Here is a 14,076-nt window from a genome sequence, read left to right on the forward strand (position 1 = left end):
CTGGGTTGCTGCAGAGCTTGTGCGGCTCCTGGACCCAGTGGATCAGTATTTTTTTTTGTTTTGTTTTCCTTGCAAATACATCCCTGCACAGCAGCAAATCCTCAAGCTCTGTCGCGGTGAGCCAGGATATAAGGCACGAAACCATTTTTCAAAATGTCCCCCAGAGTAATTGAGAGGAAGCAGAAGATGATGGATTGTTTACCTGCCTGTGCCCACTCTTGGCCAGAGGCCACAGAGGGAAGAAAACCAGAAGAGCAACAGAGGGAGCCGGACTCTGATGAAACTCCTGTGTCACACGCAAGTGCCTCTGGAGGTTTCCTGCGCTGGTTTTGCCTGCACTCATACTCCCGGGGCTACATTGCTATGCTTGCCAACGATAGCAGACAATGTTGTATTAAATGTGCTAGTGTGGGAAGAATGCTGAGAAGTATGCTGTATCTGTTCTGCTGTGCCATCCCCATAGCGCATGGGGCCTCACAGGCATTTTCTCAAAAACACATGGAGGGAATCTGACGCAGATGGATTATGTTAACAAGGCAAGGATGACAGTTCAAGTCTTAAAGCCCTTTGAAATCAATGGTACTACTCGGGGTTATTAGAGGCCAAATCATTAGTTTCTGATCTCCAGCCAAAAACCCAACTCCGAGTCCAGCCTGGGCATTCCTCTAGTATTTTCCACAATTGATATGCGATTAGCCATTTCCTTCTATTTATTTTAATGAGCTGCAACTGTGGATACCATGCCTATACTGAAATAATTAAGACGAGAATGATATCCCTCCCGAAGTTTCAGAAACGGGCTGCTAAGCGGCTTTGAAAATCTGCATTATTTTAAAATGCAGGTTTGGTGTGTGAAATACCACCAAGCTTGTTGGAAAGTGGCAGCCTTTGCAAGCTGCGTTTAAATAATGAAACAAATGATGGAGGCTCTTAAGTATGCCAGACGGAGAGCAAATTGCGCGAAAGCTCTGAACTGCGGCCCCTTTCCAACGAAAAGTCTGGGAACTCTGAAATCCTACCACAGTGAAAGTGCAGATAGGGGGATGCTTAGTGGGAGATCGTATATTCTGCATGTAAAAGCCCAGTCCACCCCCACCCTGTTTCTTCTGTTTGAAATCCTGGAGAGACATTGCCAAGGACAGTGGACAATACTGAGCTAGTATTTTCCATTCCCAGGTTATCAATGTATATCATCTCAGTGGAGCTGCCAACTGCTGGGCGCTTCTGGTGACAAGGAAAAACACACCTCTTTGTTACAGCTTTTTCTGATAGTTAAGACCAGCCCCTGTCTACTCTTGCGGATGTAAACTGGTGTTTACACCTGCTTTGCATACAGAAGGTCCCAGACACAGCTGGCAGCAAACCCTGTCTGAAACCCTGCAGAACTGCTGCCAGCCAGAGTAGACAATACTGCGCTAGATGGGCGTAATGCTCTGACTCAGTATAAGGAAGCTTCCGATAACACAATGATCGATATGGGGTGGTATTCACACTAGTCTTACTCCAAGCAGACACCATGAAGTCAAGGGGCATTCCTTTCAACGGGTCCACTCTGAGTGGGACTAAGCTAAAGCAACTTGTGGCTTTATTTATTTATATTTCGAAGTTTCATTGTTTTGCCTGGCAGCGGCAAAGTATCAAATCTGAACACATTTGCTTAATATATGCAATCTCAGTGTTCACCCCATCACTAAGTTTCACCTGCGCTTCAAGTACATGGCTAGCTGAGGTCTGCACATGGCATTCCATCAGTGGCACTGACTCTGTTCATGTGTTTGTGACCAAGCAACATGATGGTGCCTGAGGAGGTATTTTTTTAATTATCAAAAGCAACATGCACAGTAATGGTGAAGAGGAAACAGTTATAAATATACCCAGCCACTCTTATTCTACCATCGGTAGACTGAAGTTTTGGAAGGCTTCCACAACAATTTCACACTGAAGTATGGTGCAGTGGTACCTCAGGTTACAGACGCTTCAGGTTACAGACTCCGCTAACCCAGAGATAGTACCTCGGGTTAAGAACTTTGCTTCAGGATGAGAACAGAAATTGTGCAGCGGCAGTGCGGCAGCAATGGGAGGCCCCATTAGCTGAAATGGTACCTCAGGTTAAGAACGGACCTTCAGAACGAATTAAGTTCTTAACCCAAGGTACCACTGTACTACCAATGCACTGGCAGGTTTTTTTTGTTTGTTACCTTTATATCCTACCTTTCCTCCAAAGAGTTCAACATGGGTCCCCCCCAAAAAACTACACAACAACCCTGTGAGGTAGGCTGAGGGACAGTGACTGGTCCAAAATCACTCTGGAGGCATATGCATGTGAATGCCACAGCCTAACCAACGGTGGTTAATTTGCTTCTATCAATGCTGTGAAGTTAGAGCAAGAATTGGAAAACTGTGAACCTCCAGATGTTATGGGACTCCCACTATTCCTACTTATTGGCCATGCTGCCTGAGTTAAAGTTGAGGGTCGCAGGGTCCCCAGCCCAGAGCCAGGATGTTGGGTCTGAATCAGGACCTAATCCCTACTCAACGAGGAAGCTTACTAGGTGGCCCCGGGCAAGCCAAGATCTGTCAGCCCTAACCTACCTCACAGATTGCTGAGAGGCTTCCAAGGAGCTTCTGGAGGAGCAGCGGGATCAGAATGTTATACTCGCAAGCAAACAAACAAAAGAAAAGGGGTTTATGTCATGGCTGTCTGCAGGAATTTAAAGCCCTCCTGTGCAAAAACATTGCTGCTTCAGAGCCCTCAGCGACATCCCATAAACTACATTAGATATGCAAGGATTCGATTAAAAAAAGTAAAAACAAAAACAAAAAAGCACTTAAAGTTAAAATATCACTCTGTTTTTAAAATAATAAATATTGCTGGAACGCTTTTATGGAACAGCAAGATGAGGATCAATGTTGAATTGTTTCAGCTCTCAAGGACCACACAACACGACAGCCCTAAGTCGCCTCATCCACTCTCTACTGTAGGTTAATATGTATTTTTATGGAAATTTGTTTCTGCACTTTTTCAGTGACAACTCTTGACTTCAAAACAAAAAACAAAAACCACAATATCACTAGACACCTCTCGATGGCAGTATAACCTTGTACACACGTGTCTATCATTCTTCTTTTCTGTTTCTTTCTTTCTTTATCATTATTTTCTCTGCACTCCCCAGGAGAAATGGGGAGGGGGTAGGGAATCGGATAGTTCTCCTTTGTCTGAAAGAAGAGTGTTCCGTCACTTAGGAGGGGGAGGGAAATATTACCACAATGCTGCTGACCACCTTAATTACCATTTGGGAGGGAAAGAAACTTGATTGTTTGCTTGACCCACCACTCAAAAACAAGTTGAAGGAAGCTCTCAGGTCATTACACGCAAGTGAACTAAGAGGAAAGCATGAAATGATAAATGCAACTTCTTCTCCCTTCCTGCTTCTTCTTCCCTTCCCATATCCTGCACCTCAGACTCCAGAGAGGACACGGCAAACTTTTGTAAATCACAGAATTCTGGACTTGGAAAGGAGGGACCCCCGATGAATTGGTTGCGAATACATTGAAGTTCAGGTTTTGAAGAATATCATCTATTTAAGTGCAAGCAACCGCTGCGTTTGCCTTGTTAAAGATAGAGGGAACAGCTTGAACGCTGGGAAAAGCCAATTTGTGAGTAAAGGGTTGTACCTGAACATCTTTCAAAAAACAAGGTCGCATGGACTATTAAAAGAATTTAGGAAGAGCCCTGCATTCTGTTTCCAAGAATGGAAAGGCAGGAGTATCTGGAGTCCCCAAAGAGGATAATTCTGTTTTTTAAAAGCCTCTACTTAGTAGCCTTTTGTTCTACACTAAGGAATTCCAAATACTAGGAGATCCAGCCTTTTGATAACTTTGGCTGCTCCTTTCCACTCCAGACATTTTCCTGCTCGACAATGTTATTGCTGAGAGGGTGGCCACATATGCACTGCCAAAATAGGGGAAATTTGTCATTAAAGTGTGTGGGGGGGTGGGGAATAAGAGAAGTATTCCCCCCCCAAACCAGTACATGTGCTAATTCTTTAATAAGTATTATTTAAGCAGAAATACAATATATCTCACAATAGTAAGGGATGCAGTGATCAGGTGACCTGTGTGTGCCTGCTGTCTTAGTGGAAAACTTTTGATAGGCACCCACAAGGCTCTCCCTGCTCTCTTTTCATGGTTCTTTAAACCAGACGTGGACCAGAAAGCCCTTCAGATAGAGAAGATGTCTTCAAACAGAGGATTGTCATCTTTAAAGCAGATCACGCGGTTACCCTGTTTTTGAGGGAGGAGCTACAGACCTCTGCCTGCAACTACAGAGCTAGCTGCACCACAGACTTCAGTAAAAAGTATGACCATATTGGTCAAAGTTAGCAACTTACAAAGTTATTAACCAGAGTGGTACATGCAGGGCAGGGATCTCATTTTAGTTCACTGAAATTTGGAGCCATCTTGGCTCCTCTGAATGACAGAGCATTCCTAGAGAGCCTTCCTTCCTAGAGAGGCTAGACTGGTTCCCTCCTTGTTGTCCTAGGTAAAAGTAAAGGGACCCCCAACCATTAGGTCCAGTCGTGACCGACTCTGGAGTTGCGGCGCTCATCTTGCTTTACTGGCCAAGGGAGCCGGCGTACAGCTTCCAGGTCATGTGGCCAGAATGACTAAGCCGCTTCTAGTGAACCAGAGCAGTGCACGGAAATGCCGTTTACCTTCCTGCCGGAGCGGTACCTATTTATCTACCTGCACTTCGTGCTTTCGAACTGCTAGGTTGGCAGGAGCAGGGACCGAGCAACGGGAGCCCACCCCATCATGGGGATTCAAACTGCCAACCTTCTGCCCTAGGCTCTGTGGTTTAACCCACAGTGCCACGCGGGTCCCTCCTTGTTGTCCTACCAGCAGGTAAAGGCTCTTTTATGGTGTTGGGCTTTGGGAAACAACTGACTGGGTGTGTGTTTTTTTACTTGATTATTTACTAGATTTGATCTGTTTTTATTTCATTTTAATTCTGTTATACTTTAATTTTTAACTTATTTTTTTTAAAGCTTTCTGTGTTTTAACCATGTTAGTTTTCATTTTTGTGAGCTGCCTTGAATCCCACTTCTGAAGAAAAGGTGTAGGAAATAAATAAATAAATGGTGATGATGATGATAATGCCCCCAACACCTGAAGAAAATAGAGTCCCGATCGGGTATCAGCTCATCTCACTTCTCTCTGCTACTCAAATCTTAATAAGCAGAGAACCAGTGTGACAATATACTTCTTACATTTTGAAATTACTAGAAAAGCAATGGGTTTTTTTTAAACGAGGAATGCTCCCCTCTTATTTAAAAAACAAAACGGGATTTATCAGCCCAGCACAATATGAACACACAACTTAAGGACTTTGGCAGTACATTTTTATCTTACAAAATGCTGAAGATTTCTTTTTTTTAAAAAAAAAGCTGGTAAGGTAAGCTGTACGAAACCATGGAATTAAACAATATGAAACAGTAATATTTCTACTAACATGGCATAGAATTAATTTAGTGAGGAAAAAGACGAAAAAATTTAAGATTTCCTCATTCTAATTTTCTAACGGCATGTCTAAGTAGGAAAAATATAGTTTATTTACAAGCTCTGACCAGTTCTGTGCTATAAAAACAGAAGACTTGATATTTTTCACTTTATTAGCTATAGCAGTTCTTCAGAAGCTGAGCCAAGAAATCAAAGTGGAGCCTATTTGATTGATGTTATAAAAGCAATTAAGTCACAGGTTTGTCAAATATGTTAACATTTGGCTCTGCCTCTAGTATGTGTCTATTTTGACTGAAAGTAGTAGAAGTAGTAACATTTAATGATTTACAGACCTTCCATGTCTTAAGGTCTGGTAGCTGAATTAAATCTATGATACCACCCCTTTGCCTTTATTTGCGCATTTGCAGACTGTAGTAACATTTTTTTAAAAAAATTCATAACTATTTCTCTCTTCTTAATTCAGTTCTTTTTAGTGGTCCAGCAATAAGATTTCAATTACTTGTAGCAAACAAACATTAACACAACAGCAACGGCATGCCATGAAATGCAATATTAAACAATAACACATTCTAGTACAGATTGTCAAGCTTGACAACTACCCAGGTGAGGTTCCATAAAATTGTCACTACTTTCCAGGCCACCTGAAATGTAAGGAATGTTTTATATTTGAAAAGTGAGAATGTAAACCTTATCAGTTATCATCTGTACTCCTGCTCCGAAGGCAACAAGCAATTTCTTCATTGGCAAATTGTAAGATGGGACAATTATAACAGATCAACAAACATCTTCCGTTTCAGCCTTACTTGCTGCCATAGATCTTGTGGCAATACCCCCTTGTATGGCTCTTGTAGAAACTGAGTAAGCATAGCCTGACTGGTGGGATAGAAGGAATGATCCACTCAGCTCCATAAAAGGTTAAACAGCAGAAAACACGAATTCCTGATAGATTTGCTATCTTTGAGAATACCACATGGGACTGCATCCCTTTTAATTTTCTGAAAGAACAGGGGTGTGGAGTTAGGGATCTTTTTTAAAATAAAAAATTGTATTCTAGTAAAGTGAGAACCTTGGATTGCATTTGAACATGGTGATAGAAGAGCACACTAATTGAAGAAAAACCAAGCAACGCTATAAATTACATTAAATTTGAATACTAATAATTCATAAAGAACAGACAGCAAAGAAGCTTGAAGTAATTATTTTTCAAAGCAGCGCCTTCTCTTTTTTTTCTTAAAATGAAAAGATACTTAACTTTTTTTAAAGAAAGAAAGGGCAACAGAGGAAACAACACTTAAAAAAAATGTAGTCCAAAGGTAAAAATGGTCTCACATAAGCAACTTCAATCCTGCCAGAAATTACCACTCTCATCTCTACATAACAGACTTCAGTTGATACCAGTGTTGTATCCCATATCAATTCAGGAGAATGAATTACTCAGTGAAAACAAAATTCTAGGTGCTTGAGGCTGCTCAAATTATACCTCAGAAATGGATCTAGCTATCTAAGCCAATATTCCATATGGAGTATCAGCATATTCCTATATGCTATACTACAGATAACTTCCCTTCCCTAGAGAAGTTCAAATCTTGTTTTTTTCCATACACACAGAACAAGAATCTATTTTTTCCCACACACAGAAGAGGAACAACTTCTTTCCTAAATACTGTACACACACATCCTCCACCACAAGTATCTTTTCCCCTCCTGGAATAAAGTGCAGTGTTTTATTTTATCCATAATGCAGACTTCTGCCAAATAAAATGACTTATTCAGAACAAGGTCTTTGCTTACTGTGAAAGTTTTCATTTTTCTTCACACAACAGTAACACATATTCCCTAAATTAAATTAAATTAAATTAAACCACCAGGATCACAAAAGCTGCAATCCTCACGTGTTTTGCAATGATCTGAAACAATACCCAAAGTACACATTACACCAACTGGATCAAACACTCTTCGCTTGGAAACAAAAGCAAAAAAAATATGCATTAAGCATTCTTGCTATTTATCCCTTGTGCCAAACACAGATGCTTCTAACAAGGTTGCCCAGTTCAAATCCTTGCAAAAATCACTCGCTGGGGTGGCACAGACTCCAGGAGTATGCGAGGGTGCATACATTTTGCCAGCATACATGCAAACCCTACAATACAGTTATGTTTAAGATTCTCTAAGAGAGAGATGGAAGATGTTTCTTGCTGCAAGATTTTAAGTGGGCAGTTGCTTAAATTTAGAAAATAAGAAACGAATACTGTATCCCGTCAGGGCTGCTCCCAGACAAGTGGAACATACAAATAAATTGTTGTTCTTCCATGGTTAAGGCACAAACGAAATGAAAATTTACTACTAAAGATGTTGCACTGTCTATATGTTCTTCCTATGTTCTATTGCCACCAGTAGGCATGGCATAGCTGGTATGAGCAGCGAAGGTCCATTTCTCCTGAGCAGTGAAATGAGAGGGGGCAGGCGGGGAGAGGGGATGGGAGAGAACAGTTGAGACTGTTAAAAAAAGAGAGAGCATTTATTTGGCACTAAACACCTTCTCATTTGAGCACGATTGACCATTACAATCCCTGAAATGTCAAAAATGAAGTGTTTTAATATTTGCTTTGGGTTGGAAGTTTAGAGTGGCAGTGTTTAATTAGGAAGAAAACGTGTTCCTAAAACAGCGGTGAATGAAAAAGGTCTTTCTTTCTCTTTGTTTTAAAATTAGCTTTATAATGGGAAATTGCTAAACACCCTTTCTCTTAAGGAATATTTTGCTTAAAGTTCCATATTTAAACAGGAGTACCCAGGAAATTCAATTTTTAAAAAATCAACAGGATTATAATATGGTGCCTATATGTTAAAGTGAAAGTGTGCTGAGCTGTGATAAGCTAACTTGCCTGATGAATCACTGCTAATATCTACACCTGTGGAGGCTGCACTACCTCTACTTCTTAAAAGCCCCCAGGCTTTCTGCAATAAGAAAAAAAGATGCAATAAGCACAGGGACAGGGACATTGTGTGGATGCCCTATAAAATGTGAGTGAACAGGGCATGACAAGTCCAGGCTAAATGCCTAGTTACACTGCTTTACAACACAATTCTACTTTCATCCAGAATATTGTGCCACTGGTTTTTAAGCAAGTGCTCTGTTAGAATTTCGACAGCATAGCAGAAGTGCACAAACTGTTTCTATTTAGCCCTTCTGCTTTATTGGCTCCTCCTATTGTTAACAAAAACTTCAGTGACAAGCTTGTTTGTGTACTTTCAGAACTATTTGCTTTGATTATTTGCATCCTTTCCACACATGCCATTAGAGTCAACACAAGTTTGGCGTTTCTTAAATGCCACTGTGTTTTCTTAACAGGTTATTATTTAACCAGCTACAATGCTTCTCTCCAAGCCTTCTAGCAAAGACATCAAATGATATTGTAATCTGCTGCGAAAAGGAATTATGTCTGAGGAATTAAAATAAAAACACTATTTATATTATCATTAAATTTACTTTCCCTCCAAGCAGCCCAAAGGTGGCATACACTATTCCTCTCATATTAGTCTCACAACAACTCTGCTATACTGAAAGTAGTGTCTGGCCCAAGGTCACCCCGTGAGCTCCATGGCTGAGTGGGGATTTGAACCCTGGTCTCACAGGTCCTAGTTCAACACCCTAACCACTAGGCCATGCAGGCTCAGTGTGTATCCAGATCACATTCTGAACCCACGCCATTTTTAGGTGAGCTAAAGAGCCCGTCAAGCAAAGGGCTGGGTTCGTTGCAATTATGCTCAAAGTTCCACAAGACTTTTGTAAACTGTGGATCAAGCTATCAGAGCAAAGAGCATGCCATCAAGCACTTTGCAACTTACCACACTAACAATGCACAAGTCCCCCCCTTTCTCCAAATGACCTTACAGATGAAACATTTCGAGATGTGACTAAACAGGGCAATTTGCACATCAATCCTCCTTACGCTACTTCCGATATCAAAATAACCTTCCAAGATACCTTTTGTCTCCTTAATGAGAAGATGGAATTGGGCTGTCAACTGTATTAAGTACCGTGGGGTCATGAAACAAAAACCTCTTATTTTCCCTAGCGAAGAAAATAAGTTCACTGCAACCGAAGGCGGCTTTTTCCATTGAGACAAGCAGCTTTGTGGGTTGCAAGTGCAAAAGTCAACCATGTGTACTAATTCTCACTAATCATTCTGCAAGGTGAGCTCCCCAGTGACTCCAAAGTCAAGGAATGTCAACTGCAGCGCAAACAGCAAAGCGCAACTTTGCATGTGACACCGAACCAAATTCCAGAAGGACAATGTACCTGTTGAGCCGCTCAAAACACTTGTTCCTATTCTCGATTGTCGCCGTCTCTCGTTTTAGAAAAAAAACCAATGCGGCATACAACAACTCCTTAGCTGGAATCAGTTTACATTTATAAAAAGCAAACAAACCCCCAAACCTTTATTACAATGGAAGCTAAGGGCAAAACAAAACCCTCATTAAGGCAGCAGTCCTACATGCACTTAGCTGTGGCTTAAGTCCCATCGAAATCAGTGGGTTGCACTTGTAAGCAGACATGCCTTAGGCTGCACTGCAAATCAAGCTACTGATGAGCAGATATGACAAGTGAATATTGAAATGGAAATCTGCTGTCCTGTTGAACAGAGGACAATAGAGCCAGTGTATGTTTCCACCTATCTCCTGCCTGTGTGCTACTTCAACAGGTGACTTCATGATTATCCCAGACTCAATAATTTTGGGGGCTTGTGTACTGGAAGGCCTGGAGGGAGTCACCAAGACAGGATTGCACTTCGTATTGCTGCTTCCTTCCCTCTCCGTAGGATGAATCCATCTCACTGGCGTAAAAATCAGCAAAAGTCAAAATGAAGGACAGAACTTGCAACCTAAAGTCTATGAGTCTTTCGTGGAATCTTTTCTTTTCTTTTTCATGAGGCAGAAATCTAAAAAGGGGGCAGCATGAGCAGGGAAACAGAAGCTTCTTTTTGCACTGCTGTTTTTTCCTGTGGAAAGACATATTCTTCTCCCTTCCTCCACCAACTGCGTTTCTCACCCACGAGAGAAAAAGAAGTGGCAACCGTATCATTTCACGACAGAGGGTATAAAAGGGGCAGTTTTCATCTGAAAAAGGATTAAGAAGCCCCTCTTTTCCTTCAAACTGTAGCCTCAGCAGCTGCACCGTGTAAAACAACAACAACAGCAGAACCACTGTATACCTATTGCGTAGCTCTGCGGTAAGGCTTTCAAAATTAATCATCCACTGGCCTAGGTCTAGACTAACCACAGTCAACGAGTGGCTTTATTTCTGATGTTCAGGAGTGAGTGCTGTTGCTTATGTAGCCGAAACAGCACAATCCACCCCAAGGGGGAAGTATCAGCAGACTTGAGAGAGAGCCCTGAGGTCTGCAGAAGTACAAAAACACCTCCAGAGGAAACTAACCCCAAGAAGGACTGGCCACAGAACACCCTTGCTTCCTGATGAAGGAAAAAATGGAACATTGAAAGGGGGTGGGAAGGGAAGGGAGCACAGCTGATTAACACACGGAACAGAAAGACTTTACACGCACACTTCAACATTTTGTTGCCGGTTTGTTAAGCCTGTGTTTAGAAGAATGAGGGAAAACGAGAGAGAAAGACAATACAACCAGGACCTATGGACGAAGGGTAGGATACAAGATTTAAAAATAAGTATGAAATGAAATGAATATGGAGGAATTACCATCTCTATCCATGCTGCCAACTTTGAAAGACCTACTGGAACATAAACAAAACAAGGCCACCCATAAAGAGACAACACAAGTCTCATCCTACCTACCTGGCACTGTTGTCTGCCCTCTAGTTAAACACTTCAATTCAAAGAAAGCCCTGGGCTGTTTGCCACCAAACACTGACTGCCAGGAAATTATGCAGAATCACATAATTAATTTTAGAGTCTGGGTGCCGGCTGAAAGATCCAGCATATACAGCACTTTTTTTTGAAAATACGGCTATGAAATGGTCCTCTTTCAAAACATGACTGAGCCATAAGAAGGTACTAAATAGATACCTGTGTCATTACTTTATTTTCTTAAGTGTTTTTTTTTTTGCAAATTATTTAGAATTAATTAGGAAAATCAATCGGCTGCACAAACTGACACAACGTAAATTGACCATAAATGGTGCTATAAAAATGAATAATAATAATAATAATTTGTCTGTCTGCTATTGGGCTTTTGGTCATTTGGAAATATTTCTTCTGCATCCCTAAATATTTTATTTCGTTTAAAGTTTTATCACTGTGCATTTTGTCCCTGCGAACAAAAAAAGGTCCACGGTCTTTCCTTTTTTCAAAAAAGAAAAATGCTCCTTGAATGCTCCTTCAGTTACAGAACAGGTGAGCCTACTTGGCACTGTGTGACAGGTCATTGATCAAACAGAACAGGCAGACATCGCCCCCACCCTTAGGAGAATTGTGCAAAGCTAAAGCTTGTCAGCCTGCACTGCACTGAAGAACATACACCGCTTTCTCTAGGCACAGCTGCACAAGTCTCTTCTTCTCCTGATATTACGGTACTGTTTGCTGGGATCCGTTTTGTGCTTCCACGTTCTTTTCAGCAGAGATATAAATTGCTTTAGAGAGTGACCTCATCCTTCTTATGACAGCAAGAAATTTACCAGTCAGCTTGGAACGCCACCAGCCCTGCCCTGCCCCGATGATCAAAGCCAGTTTAAATGAACAGCCTTCTCTGTCTTCAAAATGGCACTCATCTTTGAACAAGGGTTCATTTCATGTACAAAGGATTTATTTTAATTGCTTGAATAAAATCAATACTCCTCGATAGAGCGCTGGTTATAATTATATAAACCGATGTTGCAAAACTAAGCAGCGGGGATATTGTCACTTAAAGAGAATGGAACGCAGGTCGTTCAGCAAGATACCACCCCAGGAAGGCAAAACGGACTGCAAAACAGAACGCCTTTTATATACGGCATACATTTGGGAACGCACGAGGCACTCAGTTAATATCACAAAGCCTAACAACACTATGGCAACAAGCAAGCGCGAATCGTTTTTGCCATTTTGCAGAGCCGGTATTGTGGCCTGAATGGGAACATTAGCGGGTGAAATGTGGGCAAGGGAGGCATAAAGACGAGAAGGACAAGGCAGAGTAGGTGCCACGATGAATTTGTGCGTCGAGCCAACTTTCAAATACACATTGTATTTAAGCAAGCCTATAAGTGTTTGCAAGCAAGCGATTAAACTGCCAATATTGCAACAACAACATTGTATTGTATTACATCGTATGTAATCAAGTCTATCATTTTACCAAGTGCACTTTTAAAATGCCAAGATAATTACAAGAGTAATAATAACAAATATAGCAACACTGTATGTAACTTTAGCAAAGGGGGACCTTTAAAATACCAAGCTATTACTACTACAACTACTATTAATTTTGTTATTGTTACAACAAAAATTATTAAACTGTTAAATTAAATAATAAAAGCACTCAAAATGTTCAACCTGTTACCATTTAAGAGCCACCTTCAATTGACTACTTAAGGAAGGAACCAACAGGCTCGCAAGCTTAAATGCTTAATCTTTGTGGTTCTGTTCCTAATAAATGCATCTCAGATAAAACAAATATAAAGAAGATACTTACACAGCCACCAGCGACAATTTCTGCTGCTAAAGGAACAGAACCGTCTCTCGCCATAAATTTGTCTCTTATAAAATCGTTTACCTTGGAAAACAAAATTTCAGTCAAATGAAGGAAGAAAACATGTCCCATTATTTTTTTAACAAAAGAATACCAATTTTCATAAGTATGAATTCTATGGCTTTCATCAATATCGTACGTATACTTAGAAAAGAGAGAGGACTGCTCCATTTAAATCAGATTTACAGCACAGCAGGAGAGTTTACATATCAGCAGGTATATTCATCTATTTAAAAAATAGCTTAGTTTAAGCATTAGTCTTAAATATTTTTGAATATTTCTTCAAATATGTTCCACTGTGTGGGAGCCTGATCTTGAAAATAAGCTGTAATAATTCAAATTATCATTTCAATGATTGAGTTTACTGCTAAGAAGATAGTGCACACAAGATTTCAGACTAAAATTAAAAGTATCCTTATTCGGTATTTATGGATTTCTTAGTTGCTTTTCAACTTTGAGCACTACAGGAAATAAGTAATTTAAGGAACATGAAAATGTATGAACAGGACTTCTTTTTTTTGTACAAGGTTTTCACTCTATGTCATGGTTATTTATATTAAAGTACAAGGCAATGAAGATGAAGGGGACTGCTACTGAGCCGAACATTTCAAATGAGGCTGTTAGATGATGGGCTTTAGCTAGACTCTCATCCCAAACACACAGAAACACACTCCGTGCAACCTGCAGCGCCCAGAGGCAAGATATGAACACTGACTGCATTCTGCAAGTATAACTTTATCAAAGGAAGGTATGCACTTATGCAGGCTTTAAGCCAACAACCCCCTAAGTCTTCTCACTGGGAAATTCAAAGATACAAAAATAAGAGATTATATACGATAAAGGTTTTTGCATTGTACTT

General features: G+C 40.7%; 1 protein-coding gene across 2 annotated transcripts in view; it reads right to left on the reverse strand.

Moving 5' to 3' along the window:
* Positions 1-14,076, reverse strand: part of SLC25A13 (solute carrier family 25 member 13) — a 109,633-nt gene that overhangs the window by 22,051 nt on the left and 73,506 nt on the right. For both annotated transcript variants that reach the window (XM_080974770.1, XM_080974771.1), the window contains one exon: positions 13,161-13,241. In XM_080974770.1, the coding sequence (XP_080830896.1) occupies positions 13,161-13,241 (81 nt within the window). The remainder of the gene's footprint in view (positions 1-13,160; positions 13,242-14,076) is intronic.

The sequence above is a fragment of the Podarcis pityusensis genome (assembly GCF_964106645.2).
Source record: "Podarcis pityusensis genome assembly, chromosome: 12".
Lineage (NCBI taxonomy): Eukaryota > Metazoa > Chordata > Lepidosauria > Squamata > Lacertidae > Podarcis > Podarcis pityusensis.